The sequence below is a fragment of the Bos indicus x Bos taurus genome, chromosome 14 (assembly GCF_003369695.1).
Source record: "Bos indicus x Bos taurus breed Angus x Brahman F1 hybrid chromosome 14, Bos_hybrid_MaternalHap_v2.0, whole genome shotgun sequence".
NCBI lineage: Eukaryota > Metazoa > Chordata > Mammalia > Artiodactyla > Bovidae > Bos > Bos indicus x Bos taurus.
The window spans coordinates 73,319,534-73,336,489 of NC_040089.1; the positions used below are offsets into that span (position 1 = coordinate 73,319,534).

The 16,956-nt window shown below is 38.2% G+C and overlaps 1 protein-coding gene across 2 annotated transcripts in view; it reads right to left on the reverse strand.

Annotated features, from left to right (window-relative positions):
* Positions 1-227: 227 nt before the first annotated feature.
* Positions 228-16,956, reverse strand: part of SLC26A7 (solute carrier family 26 member 7) — a 167,209-nt gene continuing 150,480 nt past the window's right edge. For both annotated transcript variants that reach the window (XM_027561585.1, XM_027561584.1), the window contains exons 17-19: positions 4,899-4,953; positions 4,713-4,816; positions 228-2,110 (exon numbers count right to left, since the gene is read on the reverse strand). In XM_027561585.1, coding sequence (XP_027417386.1) covers positions 2,075-2,110; positions 4,713-4,816; positions 4,899-4,953 — 195 coding nt within the window. In that variant the 3' untranslated portion in view covers positions 228-2,074. The remainder of the gene's footprint in view (positions 2,111-4,712; positions 4,817-4,898; positions 4,954-16,956) is intronic.

The following is a 16,956-nucleotide window of genomic DNA, read 5'->3' on the forward strand; positions in this document are numbered from 1 at the left end:
AGGTCTATAGTCACTGTGACCTTAGCATGCAGGATAAACCTTAGAGCAAAGGGTTTATGGTACCTTTGTTTTGATCTTCTTTTACTTTGAAAACAATAATATTTGATGAAAGTTATGACTTTTAAGCTTTATCCATTAAATATCTACTATAAACCCTGAAATGCATTCAAATACATCTTCTCAAGGAATTGTGTGCTAGCTTCAATAAAAAAATAGAAGAAACTATCTGTCGATTAACTGTAATGATTTTAATTCCATCTACAGTCCATAATCTCTAACAAATTAGAAAATGTCTACAGTGCATAAATTTAATAATAGGCCAAAGTTGCATAGAAATACATCCATTTATGTGCCCCTGACCAATGGATTAGAGACAGTGAGTGTTGCCACCATCCACAACTGGAATAATTTAATCAGACAAAGCAGAGTGAAATTCCTCTTTTTAAGGAAAGTTTACTTTCAGCTATTACTTCCACCTTTTCTTGGAACAGTATTTGATGGGAAGGAAAATTGGCTTCACTCATTTCAGTCCAAATTAGTGATGAAGGGATTGAGGCTTCCTGTGGGACAAAAACTATCTTTGTATTTCATGTCAATCAAAATTAACATAGCTAAATAAGTTATGAAAATTTGAAATGTTTATTATTCCTCTTTTACACTGTCTGCTTAGGATTTAATGGTAAAAACAAGGGCCATATGAATGTTTGTTATACATTTGCTAGGGACCATTAAATCACTTGGCAAATATTAGCATTTTCTCTTACAGATGTCCAGAAAAACACCTAAGTGACCTAAAATTAAAGCCTTTTAATTTTGTTTGCAAACTCTTTCTCAAATTCACTTCAAAGTACTTGGCTTTTTGTTAATTGGTAATTTCTAGAACAGCTAAAATGCCTTAAGATTAATGCATGTGTCTATACCTATTTTTGAAAGTGATATTTCTTCATAGGTAAATCAAATTGGTAGATAAACATATAAAACTATATGTGATTTAAAATATATGTAGAAACATATATACAAGTCAGCCTAGCCTGTGGTTTTACTTGTCAATTACTCTGTTGGTTTAGTGGATTTACAGATAAGCATTTATCTAAGCTCTTCTCTAACAAAAGAAAAAAATCAAGCATTCTATAGAGATCTATCTATCTTAGACAGATAAATGTATTATAGTATATTGACCATCTCTGAAATAGGAAAGTCTCAAACTACTATAGCTAATCCTATATTGGAATAGCACAAAGTTATTCTGCTGTTGATACTTTCTCATCTATAAATCATATTTGTGAAAAAACATAAAATGTGCAACTTCCATATTTTCTAGTTCCAACAAAACTTAAGCTGAAAATAGAGACTTTTATGGGTGGGGATGTGCAAACTAGGCCTAAGGTCTGAAGATCCTAAATATTTTTAACAGTCACAACAAAACCAAAGTCAAGAACCTGATTTCACTGGGATAAAAGTGACGTGAAAACATTCCTGAAGACTTCCATGCATGGAAAGATATGAAGAAGAATGGTTTCCAATTTGTCATTTGTTTTTGCTTGACTTACTTTCTGTGAATTTTGTATCATATTACATGAATATTTCATGGATTATTGATATTTAATGGCTTTTTTGGTAGGGGAAAATGCCACACTTGATAAGTTGTTTCTTTGTATTAGTTACATATGATCCTGCATTTTTACAGATGACTTGCAAATGTCCTAAATCTCCTGTAATAGGACAAAGTACTTCTCACTTTTACAAATCAACTTACAACAAAACTAAATTAACACAAAATATTGTGGTATTAAAAAAAAGGAAATAAATTCACGTTTACCTTTCAGTACACTAAAACTAAATGCATACTGATTTTCATAAGATAACTATACAGCAACCTACAAAATGAATTTACTTACTGACAAAGATTAGATAAAATTGTTGGCAAACCTTGAGCAGTTATGCAGTTACAAAGTCACACACTTGTCATAAGGGTCATTTGTAGGTTCTACACAACAAAAAAGTTTGTGCAAAACACTTGAGTATGGCCTTTTCAGGGAAGTTGTTAAAAGAACGGTACTGCAGCAAAAGAGTCTCAGATTTCACTGTGGTCACTGAGTATGCTCAAATTCTGAAACAGAAGAGAAAGAAATTAGCACTTGCTACTTGTTGTTTTCTTGACCCCATGGATGACCCCATGGACTGCAGCCAGCCAGGCTCCACTGTCTATAGAATTTTCCAGGCAAGAATACTGGGTTTATTGTGTGTGTGTGTGTGTGTGTATGTGTGTGCTCAGTCACTCAGTCATGTCTGACTCTTGGCGACCGCACAGAGTGTAACCTGCCAGGCTCCTCTGTCCATGGAATTCTCTAATCAAGAATATTGGAGTGGGTTGCCATTTCCTCCTCCACGGGCTCTTCCTGACCCATGGATCAAATCTGCGTCTCCTGTGGCTCTTGCATTGGCAGGCGGATTCTTTACCACTGAGCCACCTGGGAAGCCCCACTTGCTACTTAACTTTAAGTTGATAACCGTAGGTAAAAGAACATTAGAAACTGAAGCCAGCTGTCTTGTCAAGCTAAGAAAATGGAAATTCTCTGAGGCATCACAGTATAGAAGTTTATAGCCCTAAGTGCCAGGTCAGACTGCTGACTTTGAAACTGGCTCTACCATTTACAAATGGTAAACTTCCCTGAACCTCAGTTTCCTCATTTCTAACAATAGGTTAAATAATAGTATCTACTTCATAAGCTTGTGGTGAGTTTAGTGAAGAAATATAGGTAAAGCTCTTAGCATAGTCTTGGAACATAATGAGCACTCAACGAATGTTCATAATATGTAATATTTAGTAGTAGTAGCAGTAGAAATAATAATAATAGCATTATTATTTTTAAATTTTTATTACTTTGTAAATGCATACTGTTCTGGTTGCATGTAATGAGGATGACCCAGGGAGACAATAAATGCTGTTCCAGGAATAAGCAAAGGCAAAAGTTATGACCAACCTAGATAGCATATTCAAAAGCAGAGACATTACTTTGCCAACAAAGGCCCATCTAGTCAAGGCTATGGTTTTTCCAGTGGTCATGTATGGATGTGAGAGTTGGACTGTGAAGAAAGCTGAGCACCGAAGAATTGATGCTTTTGAACTGTGGTGCTGGAGAAGACTCTTGAGAGTCCCTAGGACTGCAAGGAGATCCAGCCAGTCCTTTCTAAAGGAGATCAGTCTTGGGTGTTCTTTGGAAGGAATGATGCTAAAGCTGAAACTCCAGTACTTTGGCCACCTCATGCGAAGAGTTGACTCATTGGAAAAGACTCTGATGCTGGGAGGGATTGGGGGCAGGAGGAGAAGGGGACGACAGAGGATGAGATGGCTGGATGGCATCACCGACTCAATGGACGTGAGTTTGAGTGAACTCCAGGAGTTGATGATGGACAGGGAGGCCTGGCGTGCTACAACTCATGGGGTTGGAAAGAGTCAGACACGACTGAGCGACTGAACTGAACTGAACTGAAAACAATTCAAGATAAAAAAAAATGTGGGAAATCAAATTTCTAGGGATAGTTCTAAAATTAACCATCAGATCAGATCAGATCAGATGTCTTTTCCAATGAGTCAACTCTTCGCATGAGATGGCCAAAGTACTGGAGTTTATGGACCTAACAGAAGCAGAAGATATTAAGAGATGGCAAGAATACACAGGAGAACTGTACAAAAAAGATCTTCATGACCCAGATAATCACAATGGTGTGATCACTGACCTAGAGCCAGACATCCTGGAATGTGAAGTCAAGTGGGCCTTAGAAAGCATCACTACAAACAAAGCTAGTGGAGGTGATGGAATTCCAGTTGAACTATTCCAAATCCTGAAAGATGATGCTGTGAAAGTGCTACACTCAATATGCCAGCAAATTTGGAAAACTCAGCAGTGGCCACAGGACTGGAAAAGGTCAGTTTTCATTCCAATTCCAAAGAAAGGCAATGCCAAAGAATGCTCAAACTACCGCACAATTGCACTCATCTCACACGCTAGTAAAGTAATGCTCAAAATTCTCCAAGCCAGACTTCAGCAATATGTGAACCGTGAACTTCCTGATGTTCAAGCTGGTTTTAGAAAAGGTAGAGGAACCAGAGATCAAATTGCCAACATCCGCTGGATCATTGAAAAAGCAAGAGAGTTCCAGAAAAACATCTATTTCTGCTTTATTGACTATGCCAAAGCCTTTGACTGTGTGGAAAATTAACCATACAGCCCAGTATTAGAAGATAACTTTGACACTTCAGACCACGTGAGTGCTGGCTTCTGCAAATACTGTTTCCAAAAATGGCAATATATATGAGCTTAGAGTAAAGGGTATCAGAGCAGTTAAGAGTTATTTGGTTACATTTTGGGTTTTTTTATTTGACAGAGGTAGATTCCAACTTCCAGGATAGTGGATCCTGGAAGATGCATTTATTTTATAATCAAGCAGTTTGCACTTAATAGGTGATCACCAGATCCTTTAAACAGTGATATTGCTGGAAACTCCAAATTTTTAAACAATGTTCATACGTTGTCCAAAAAGGGAATGAAAAAATTTCTTTGCTTGGAGCAGAGGACTCTGAGGAGGGGACACATTTTAATAGGTTTTCAGATGCAAATGGAATAATAGTCTAATATAAAAATCACAAAACCCTTGATTCTGCATTCCAATCTTCTTATGATTCTGGCACACCAACTTGTTCAACTCACCTTATTTAAATGTATGTTACTTATCGCAGCAGATACTGATTCAAAAAAAATCGGCTTCTCTGAATCTAGGTTTCCACAGTATTTCATTGCTTTTATCAAGGAAGCTATAAGAAAGCACAAGTGATATAAGGATTCATGGAGCAGCAGAAGGATCAGGTCCAGTGTTAGTCAAGGATACTCCCTTACCTGTGCAGTGGACCAAAGACACATCCACACTCTTGTTCTTACAGTCCATGTAAACCTGGAAGAATTAAAATAATACACCCATAGTTAATTCAGGATAGCTGACAGGAAGAAATAAGAAGCTCAGAAAGGAGAATTTTGGGACGGGGGTTCAGGATTGGGAACACGTGTACACCCGTGGCGGATTCATGTTGATGTATGGCAAAACCAATATAATATTGTAATTAGCCTCTAACTAAAATGCTGCTGCTGCTAAGTTGCTTCATTCGTGTCCGACTCTGTGTGACCCCATAGACGGCAGCCCACCAGGCTCCCCCGTCCCTGGGATTCTCCAGGCAAGAACACTGGAGTGGGTTGCCATGTCCTTCTCCAATGCATGAAAGTGGAAAGTGAAAGTAGGAAGTCACTTGGTTGTGTTCAACTCTCAGCGACCCCTTGGACTGCAGCCTACCAGGCTCCTCCGTTCATGGGATTTTCCAGGCAAGAGTACTGGAGTGGGGTGCCATTGCCTTCTCCGCAAGAATACTGGAGTGGGTTACCATTTCCTTCTCCAATGCATGAAAGTGAAAAGTGAAAGTGAAGTTGCTCAGTCGTGTCTGACTCTTCGCAACCCCATGGACTGCAGCCTACCAGGCTCCTCCGTCCATGGGATTTTCCAGGCAAGAGTACTGGAGTGGGGTGCCATTGCTTAATTAAAATAAATAAATTTAAATTTTTTAAAAACTGATGCTGTACCACCAGGGGGTGGCACTGTGTCTTCGGGAAGGAAGACGGATGCCAGCGAACATTTGCCGTTTATATAACTCAGTTTTGCTGCTTGTGTTCTCCAGTTTATTTAATAAAGATAAACACCCCACCTTTCCCTCCCTGTAAGAATAATATAAAATTGTTTTCAACTGTCTTATTGGAAGTCAAGGACCCATTTGTGAAAACGATGAAATCTGCTTACTTTAATGTTTTGTTATTTATATATATTCATGGTGTCTCTAAACTCCATCCATGGATGGTAAATTGAAAACCTCACTGCAATCAAAGTCAAATTTGATGCCTACCTTCCATTTTTATGGTCCATCAAGATGAGAGATCCTAACTGATTTTATTAGCATACTGCAGCATCCTGCCTTTTTTAAGTCCTTGAAATTCTCAAGTAGTAGCAACGTGAGCAAACAAATACTTAAAATCCAGATCCTAGAACTAGTTATCCAGCTAAGATGTGGACCCAGAATTTGTCTATCTTTAAAGTCTATGTTCTTAACACATATCATAATTTACTGTAATCATAATGAAATAAACAGTGATAAGGAAACTAAAAGTAGCAAACTAGTAAAAACAGCTGGTTGTGTGTATACAGAAGCACAAATGTCATTTTCTTCAAATTTATGCATCAGTTGGTTTATTCCTTCATTCTATTGTGTAGCATTTTTAAATAAGACAAATTAAAAAAATTTTTTTCTTAGCATTGCCAGTACTTAGATTTTTTGAATTCCTCTGAACTTTCAACCTTAGATCTTAAACTCAGTGGGAATAGTTAACCACTGCCTCATAGTTACTAACTCTAAGTCTCGATTTGCAGTATCTAGAGAGGTAGCTAATAAATACTGGGGTATATTCAAAAACAAAGTTTAAATACAATTGGATAACAAATATACATAGTGGCTTTTACCAGTAAAAGTACAATGCTGGTCTAGTGTTTCTCAAAACACGAACCTTGGACAATAAACAACCTATGTTGTTTATCATCCATAAACAACCTACACTGTTTAAACTGAAGATTACTGGGCCAGGACTAGGATTCGGAAGTCCGTATTTTTTTTCCTTCCGTTTTTATTGAGTTATAACTGGCATACAGCACTGTATAAGTTTAAGGTGTACAGCATAAGGATTTGACTTGCATACAATCTGAAATGATGACCACGAGAAGTTTAGTGAACATTGATCATCTCATATAGATACAAAATTAAAGAAATAGAAAAAAAGATATTTTTCTTTGTCATGAGAACTCTCAGAATTGATTCTCTCAACAACTTTCATATGCAGCATAAAACCATGTTAATTATATTTATACCTACATCCCAAGTACTTATTTATCTTATAACAGAAGCTTGTACTTCTAACTGCATTCATCCAGTTCCTTCCTCTCCTCAGCCCTTGCCTGTGATTACCACAAATCTGACCTCTTTTTCTATGAGTTTTTGTTTCTTTGTTGTTGGAGTATAACTGGCTTACAATACTATGTTAGTTCCTGTTACACAACATAGTGTTTCAATATTTCTAAACATTTCAACCCCATGCTGGATCGCAGCCTTGCTGTGGTGAAGGGGCTTGTGTAGCTCAATGAAGCTGTGAGCCATGCTGTGCAGGGCGATGCAAGATGAATGGGTCCTAGTGAAGAGTTCTAACAAAATGCCTCCCTGGAGGAGGAAATGGCATCCCACTCCAGTACTCTCACCACAAGAACTCCATGAACAGTATGAAAAGCAAAAAAGATATGATGCTGGAAGATGAGCTGCCTGAGTCAGAAGGTATCCAACATGCTACCGGAGAAGAGTGGAGGGAAATTACGAATAGCTCCAGAAAGAAGGAAGCCACTGGGCCAAAGCAGAAATGACACTCAGTTGTGGATGACTTTGGCGGTGAAAGTAAATGCTATAAAGAACGATTTTGCATAGGAACCTGAAATATTAGGTCCATGAATTAAGGTGTGAAATGAAATATTTCCTGCCATATTGGTGGGCAAGAAATGTCACAGCCACCAGCAATTTCCAGTTTCCAAATGTGGATGAGGGCTCCCAAAAGGGAACACTGTGCCTGTGATCCCGCAGATGCCACCACACTCCATGGTGACTGCTGAGGAGCCTGGGGGAATACAGGAAGCAGCCATCCACCATGTCTGCCACCCCGTAGGGTGAACAGGGAATTAAGGATGCAAACAATCAGGGAACAGGATTTGGCTCCAGATAGCAGAAGTATATATGAAAGGAATAAATTCAGTGAGCCCGGAGGCTTGCATCTTCCCAAACACAGAAGAATGCTACATTCCTTTACTTGCTATCTAATTTTCCTTATATCACAATAATCTTTGATGTTCAGACTGCCTGCCCCCTTTGTTTCAAACTAGCATATAGCCTGACTCCCCCTCCCACCTTTCTGGAGCAGTTTTCTCAAGGCTCAGACCTGCTGGCTCCTCGGCCACATTCCCACCAAATAACTCTCTACTTTCAGGTTGCGACTAGTTTTTTAGTGGACAAAGGTAAATTGGATGTGGTCAAGCAGATGGCAAGAGTAAACATCGACATTTTAGGAATCTGAACTAAAATGTATGGGAATGGGACAATTTAATTCAAATGACCATTATATCCACTACTGTGGGCAAGAATTCCTTAGGAGTAGCTCTTATAGTAAAGAAGAATCCAGAATTCAGCACCTGAGTGAATCTCAAGAATGACAGAATGATCTCAGTTCATTTCCAAGGCAAACCATGCAACATTACAGTAATCCAAGTCTATATCCCAACCACTGACGCTAAAGAAGCTGAAGTTGGCTGGTTCTATGAAGATCTACAATACCTTCAAGACTAACACACACACACACACACACACACACACACACACACACACACACGATATCCTTTTCACCATAGGGGATTGGAATGCAAAAGTAGGAAGACAAGATATACTTGGAAAAACAGGCAAGTTTGGCCTTGGAGTACAAAATGAAGTAGGGCAAAGGCTAACAGAGTTTTATTAAGAGAACACTCTGGTCATAGCAAACACCCTTTTCCAAAAACTAAAGAAACGACTCTACATATGGACATCACCAGATGGTCGATACTGAAATAAGATTGATTATGTTCTTTGCAGTCAAAGTTGGAGAAGCTCTGTATAGTAAGCAAAAACAAGACCGGCAGTTGAGGCGACTGTGGCTCATATCATGAGCTCCTTATTGCAAAATTCAGGCTTAAATTGAAAAAAGTAGGGAAAATCGCTAGGCCATTCAGGAATGACCTAAGTCAAATTCCTTACTGTTATATAGAGGAAGTGACTAATAGATTCAAGGGATAAGATCTGGTAGATGGAATGCCTGAAGAACTATGGATGGAAGCTCGTTACATTGTACAGAAGGCATGACCAAAACAATCCCAAAGAAAAAGAAATACAAGAAGGGCAAAAGCAGAAATGACACTGAGCTGTGGATGTGCCTGGTAGTGAAAACAAAATCCGATGCTATAAAGAACAATACTCCACAGGAAACGGGAATGTTAGGTCCATGAATCAAGGTAAATTGGACATGGTCAAGCAGGAAATGACAAGAATGAACACTGATATCTTAGGAACCAGTGAACTAAAATGGACGGGAATGGGTGAATTTAATTCAGATGACCAATATGTCTACTACTGTTGGCAAGATTCCCATAGAAGAAATGAAGTACCCCTCATAATCAATAAAAGAGTTTGAAATGCAGTACTTGGGTGCAATCTCAAAAATGATAGAATGATCTCAGTTTGTTTCCAAAGCAAACCATTCAACATCACAATAATCCAAGTCTGTGCCCAACCACCAATGCTGAAGAAGCTGGAGCTGACTGATTCTACGAAGACCTACAAGATCTTCTAGAACTAACACCAAAAAAAGATGTCGTTTTCATCATAGGGGATTGAAATGCAAAAGCAGGGTGTCAAGAGATAGCAAGTTTGGCCTTGGAGTACAAGTTGAAGCAGGGAAAGGCTAACAGAATTTTGCCGACAGAACATATTGGTCATAGATAACTCTACACGTGGACATCACCAAATGGTCAATACTAAAATCAGATTGATTACATTCTTTGAAGCTGAAGATGGAGAAACTACAGAGTCAGAAAAAACAAGACTGTGGCTTAGGTCATCAGCTCCTTATAGCAAAATTCAAGCTTAAACTAAAGAAAATGGAGGAAACCTACAGGCCATTCAGGAATGATCTAAACCAAATCCCTTACGACTATACAGTGGAGGTAATGAATACATTCAAGGGATTAGATATGATAGACAGAGTACCTGAAGAAATATGGACAAAGGTCCATAACATTGTACAGGAAGTAATGACCAAACCCATCCCAAAGAAAAAGAATTGCAAGAAAGCAAAGTGGGTGTCTGAGGAGGCTTTACAGATAGCTGAAGAAAAAGAAGTGAAAAGCAAGGGAGAAAGGGAAAGATATAACCAACTGAATGCTATTCCAGAGAATACCAAGAAGAGAGAAGAAGGCTTTTTTCAATGAACAATGGAAAGAGAGAAAAACAATAGAATGGGAAAGACTAGAGGTCCATATAGTCAAAGCTATGGTCTTTCCAGTAGTCATGTACAGATCTACATGGCTTGAAATTCAGCATTTAAAAAACTAAGATCATGACGTCTGGTCTAATCACTTCATGGCAAATAGAAGGGGAAAAAGTAGAAGCAATGGCATTTTTTCTTGGATTCCAAAATCCCTATAGATGGTGACTGTAGCCATGAAATTAAAAGACACTTGCTCTTTGGAAGGAAATTTATGACAAATCTACATGAGGTATTCAAAGCAGAGACATCACTTTGCCAGCAAAGGTCTGGATAGCCAAAGGTATGGTTTTTCCAGAAGTCAAGTAAAGATGTGAGAGTTGGACCATAAAGAAGGCTGAGAACCAAAGAACTGATGCTTTTGAATTGTGATATTTTCAAAGACTATTGAGAGTCCCTTGGACAGCAAGGTGATCAAATCAGTCAATCCTACAGAAATCAACACTGAATATTCACTGGAAGGATTTTTGTTGAAGCTCCAATACTTTAGCCACCTGATGTGAAGAGCTGACTCATTGGAAAAGACTCTGATGAAGGAAAAGATTAAAGGCAAGAGGAAAAGGGTATGACAGAGGATGGGATGGTTTCATAGCATCACCAACTCAATGGATATGAATTTGAACAAACTTTGGGCGATAGAGGAAGGCAGAGGAGTCTGGTCTACTGCAGTCCACACGGTTGCAAAGAGTTGGACATGACTTAGCAACTGGAAAACACAACAAATACTTTTCAAAATGATCACTATAGGTTACCATCAGAAGACTACATCTTAAATAAGCTCCCCATGTGATCCTTATAAAAACTGGTTTAACAGTGCTCTTCCAGACCTTGGCAACACAGTAAGTAAAAGTGTGGAACATAGAAGCCCTCCAGTGATGAGGGACTATCTGTTTCCAGTCTAGATTTAGATGCAAGAAAAGAACCAAAGTTGAACTGTATGTCAAATTATGAGAAGTTTTTGTAGTGAGCAACAAGAATATGAAAGCATATTACATGAGGAAAAGGATGACTTACCAAAAATAGCCACTGGATTTAAGGCCTAGGAAACGTCAACCCAGTTCTTTTGCATAATTTTTTTAAAATATGAAACAAAGTCATTCCCTCATTTTCACAAAATGAATAAACTGAGATCCAGACAGGTTAGACAATTTCCTTAACACCTCCCAGTAAGTGTGCTAGATCTGAGACTATATTCTAACTGTCACATATTTAAGGTCCTTCCCTTCACATAGCCCCAGTCTATCTTCACAGGAAAGCCAGACTAAAGCTGACCTTTGCACTATTTTGAGTTTCAAAGTTTGGACATTTCAAATTTAAAATATGAGTGGAGACATAGTTATGCAACACCATGAGGAAATAATCAAAATCTACAAAAGTTCTTCTAAAGACTGCCCTGGTCTTAATTCTTTAAAAGTCAATGTTCAATTTTGACTTCTGGCCATGCTGAGTAACCAATATAAAGACTATCCTATCCTCCCTAAGTAAGTAGACAACTGGACAAAATATATAAACTGCTTTCCAGCAATGGGGACAGGCAGCAAGGGATTGAGTTCTCTGAGAGAAAGAAAACAAAGAGGCCAGCTCTCAGATCATCTCAGCTTTCTGCTGCAGTTTGTGGGCCACTACATGATAGGGGACCCATGCAAAATGCAGCCACTTCACAGAGCTGAGAAGACAGAATTGGCATTCAGGAAGGATCAAGTGGGTACACTGATGAGCAAGAATAATGGAAAGGAGGGAAATAGGTAGGGAAAGAGCCCCAGAAATTATCAAAGGCTATGATTAAGTTTTTGACAGAATACAAAGTCTCACACAGCAGGAGACTGTTTGAGCCCAGAGTAAGAGAACCACTGGGGAGGAAACAGCCGAGGTGAGGAGAATCAAGTTCCACACAGCAGAAGCTAATGGGCGGCTGAGGGAAGCTGAGGAACAGACATGGGCTAATCCTCAAGATGCTCCTGCATATTTGGGGTATTGGGGGAGAGAATAAGTGGAAATAAGAAAGGGAGTACATTCCTTATTGACTTTGAATTAAAAAAATAAAAAGAAAACAATTATGGAGGTGTCTGTGTGTGCACATCCTTAGTCAGTCGTGTCTGACTCTTTGCGACTTCATGGATGGTAGCCCGCCAGGCTCCTCTGTCCATGGAGATTCTCCAGGAAAGAATACTGGAGTGGGTTGCCATGCCCTCCTCCAGGGGATCTTCCCAACACAGGACTCAAACCAGGGTCTCCCACATTGCAGGCTGATTCTTTACCATCTGAGCCACCAGGGAAGCCCAGAAGTTTCTGAGTTTCCCTCGAATTGGCAAAATTAAGTATTCCATCTGAAAAATGAAGACTTCAGTTTTAAAGAGATAAAACTGTTTTATTTTTTGCAACCAGGATTGTAGGGACCCAATACAGAATGGAGCAAAGCGCCTTACTGCACTGGGCATTATTTCAGAGACCAGGAAGGGTTTCAGGTCTCATCTATGTTATGAGAGACCACATCCTGCCATTTGCCCAGGGAAGGGACTTTTTTCCTTCTTTCCTTATTTTTTTATTATTATTTTTTAATTGGAGGATAACTGCTTTAAATTTAGTCATGTTTGTTTCTGCTGTGCAACATCATGTATCAGCTATAAGTATTCATATATTCCCTCCCTCCTAAGCCTCCGTCCCATTCCCATCTCATCCAAACTATGTCATCCAAGAGCACCAGGTTGAGCTCCCTGTATTATATAACTTCCCACTAGTTACCTATTTTACACTAGTAGAGTAAATATTTAAAAGTTACTCTCTCAATTCATCCCAACTTCTCCTTCCTCTGCTATGTCTACAAATCCATTCTCTATATCTATGTCTCATTGCTGCCTTGCAAATGGTTCATCAGCACCATTTTCTAGATTACATATATATGCATTAATATATATTTGTTTTCCCCTTTTTGACTTATTTCACTCTGTATAATGGCTCTAGGTTCATCCACCTGAGTTCAACTGACTCAAATGTGTTCCTTTTTATGGCTGAGTAATATTCCATTGAACACATGTACCACAATTTCTTTATCCATTCATCTGTTGATAGATATCTAGGTTGCTTCCATGTCCTGGCTATTGTAAACAGTGCTGAAATGAACATTGGGGTAAATGTGTATCTTTTTGAATTATGATTTTCTCAGGGCATATGCCCAGTAGTGGGAGTGCTTGGTCATATGGTAGTTTTACTTCTAGTTTTGTGTGTGTGTGTTTTTTTTAAGGAATCTCCATACTATTCTAGAGTGGTTCTATCAATTTACATTTCCATCAACAGTGCAAGAGGGTTGTCTTTTCTCCACATCCTTGTCAGCATTTATTGCTTGTAGATTTTTAGATGATGGTCACTCTGACCAGTCTGAGGTGGCATCTCAATGTAGTTTTGATGTGCATTTCTTTAATAATGAATGATGGTGAGCATCTTTTCCTGTGTTTGTTGGCCATCTGTATGTCTTCTTTGGAGAGATTTCTCTTTAGGTCTTCTGCCCGTTTTTTTGTTGTTGTTGTTATTGTTTGTTTGACTGATTGGGGTTTTTGTTTTCCTGATACTGAGTTCCATGAGCTGATGGTACATTTTGGAAATTAATCCTTTATCAGTTGCTTAATTTGCTATTACTTTTTCCCATTCTAAGGGTTTTCTTTTCATCTTATTTAGTTTCCTTTGCTGTGCAAAAGCTTATAAGTTTAATTAGGTCCCATTGTTTACTTTTTTTTTTTTATTTCCATCACTCTAGGAAGTGGGTAAAAGAGGATCTTGCTGCAATTTATATCATAGTGTTTTCCTCCGAATTTTACAGTTTCTAGCCTTATATTTAGGTCTTTAATACATTTTTAGTTTATTTTCATGTATGGTGTTGGGAAGTGTTCAAATTTCGTTCTTTTGCATGTAACTGTCCAGTTTTCCCAGCACCACTTACTGACAAAATTATCATTTATCCATTGTATATTTTTGCCTCCTTGTCAAAGAGAAGGTGTCCATAGGCATGTAGGTTTATCTCAGGACTTTCTATCTTGTTCCTTTGACACATGTTTTTGTTTTTGTGCCAGTACTGTACTGTCTTGATTACCGTAGCTTTGTAGAATAGTCAAACATCAGGAAGATTGATTTCTCCAACTCCATTTTTCTTTCTCAAGATTGCTTTGGCTATTTGGGGTCGTCATGTTTCCATACAAACAGTAAAATTATTTGCTCTAGTTTTGTGGAAAATGCCATTAAATCAGTGCTGAATATTCATTAGAAGAACTGATGCTGAAGCTGAAACTCCAATACTTTGGCCACCTGATGAGAAGAACTGACTCATTTGAAAAGACCCTCATGCTGGGAAAGATTGAAGGTGGGAGAAGACGGGAACAACAGAGGATAAAATGGTTGGATGGCATCACCAAGTCGATGGACATGAGTTTGAGTAAGCTCTGTGTGTTGGTGATGGACAGGGAAGCCTGGTGTGCTGCAGTCCATGGGGTCGCCAAGAGTTGGACATGACTAGAGCAACTGAACTGAACTGAGCTGAATGTGATGGGGATTGCACTGAATCTGTAGACTGCCTTGGGTAGTATACTCATTTTCACAATATTGATTCTTCCAATCCTAGAACATGGTTATCTCTCCATCTGTTTTTATCATCTTTGATTTCTTTCATGAGTATCTTATAGTTTTCTGAATATAGGTGTTTTGTCTCCTTAGGTAGGTTTATTCCTAGATATTTTATTCTTTCTGTTGCAATGGTGAATGGCATTGATTCCTTAATTTCTCTTTTCAATTTTTGATTATTATTGCATAGGAATGCAAAAGATTTCGGTGTTTTAATTTTGTATCCTGGGAAATTGCTAAATTCATTGATTAGCTCTAGTAATTTTAGGGTAGCATCTTTAGGGTTTGGATGCTATAGCATCATGTCATCTGCAATCATTGAGAGTTTTACTTGTTTTCCAATCTGGATTCTTTTTATTTTTTTTTTTCCTTCTTTGAGCACCATGGCTAGCACTTTCAGAACTATACAAAATAATAATGGCAAGAGTGGGCACCCTGGTCTTTTTCCTGATCATAGAGAAAATGCTCTCATTTTTTCACAATTGAGAATAATGTTTGCTGTGTTTGATGTATATGGCCTTTATTATGTTGAGGTAGGTTCCTTCTATGCCAGTTTTAATGTGTTGTTGCTAATATTACTGTGAGGAATTTTGCATTTATTTTCATCAGTTTTCCTCCCTCTGCAATTTTCTGAAAGAGTTTGAGCAGGATAGGTGTTAGCTCTTCTCTAAAAGTTTGCTACTTTTTGCCTTTTAAGCCATCTGGCCCTAGGCTGTTGTTTGTTGGAAGATTTTTGATCACAGTTTCAATTTCAGTGCTTGTGACTGGTCTGCTCTTATTTTCTTTTTCTTCCTGTTTCAGTCTTGGAAGGTTGTACTTTTCTAAGAATTTGCCCATTTCTTCCAGTTTGTCCATTTTATTGACATATAATTGCTCGTAATACTCTCTTTTGATCCTTTCTATTTTTGTGTTGTCTGTTACAACTTCTTCATTTCTAATTTTCTTGTTTTGAATTTTCTCCCTTTTTTTTCTTGATGAGTCTGGCTAATGGTTTGTCAAGTTCGTTTATCTTCTCAAAGAAGCAGCTTCTGTTTTTATTAATATTTGGCAATGTTTCCTTCATTTTTTTAATTTTAAATTTACTTCTGCTCTGATCTTCATCTGAGCAGAAGTAAATAAAAAGATGGTAAAGAATCTGCCTGCAGTGCAGGAGTCCCAGGTTCAATCCCTGGTTTGGGAAAATCCCCTGGAGAAGGGAATGGCAACCCACTCTGGTATTCTTGCCTGGAGAATTTCATGGACAGAGGAGCCTGGAGAGCTACAGTCCATGGCATCACAAAGAGTTGGACATTGACTCACAAAGAGTCAGTCACATGACTGAGTGATTAAAACACTGTACAGTGATCTTCATAATTTCTTTCCTTCACTACCTTTGGTGGTTTTCTTTTTCCCTTCTTTCTTTTTCTAGTTGCCTTGGGTGTAAGGTTAGGTTGTTTACTTGATATTTTTCTCATTTCCCGAGTTAAGCTTTATTCCATAAATTTTCCTGTTAACACTGCTCGTACTGCATCCCATATGTTTTGAGTTGTTGTGATTTTGTTGTTTCTAGGTACTTTTGGATTTCCTCTTGGATTTCTTCAGTGACCTCTTGGTTATTTAGAAGTATATTGCTTAGTCTCCAAGTGGTTTTTGTTTTTTACAGTCTTTTCCTGTAATTGATATCTAATCTTATATCATTGTGGTAAGAAAAAAAATGCTTGATGCAATTTCAATTTTCTTAAATTTATGAAGGGTTGATTTGTGACCCAAGATTTGATCTATCCTGGAGAATGTTTCATGTGCACTTGAAAAAAAAAGTGAATTCTACTACTTTTGCATAAAATGTCCTTTAGATATCAATTAGGTCCTTCTGGTCCAAAATGTCATTTAAGGCTTGTGTTTCCTTATTCAATTTTCTGTCTGGATGACCTGTCCATTGGCGTGAGTGAAGTGTTAAAGTCCCCCACTATTTTTGTGTTACTGTTGATTTCCCCTTTTATGTCTGTTAGCATTTGCCTTATGCATTGGAGTGCTCTTATGTTGGGTGCATATATATTTATAATTATTATATCATCTTCTTGGATTGATCCGTTGATCAATCTAAGATTCTTCCTTGTCTGTTGTTAAAGTCTTTATTTTTTTTTTTTTAATTTCCATCTGCATGGAA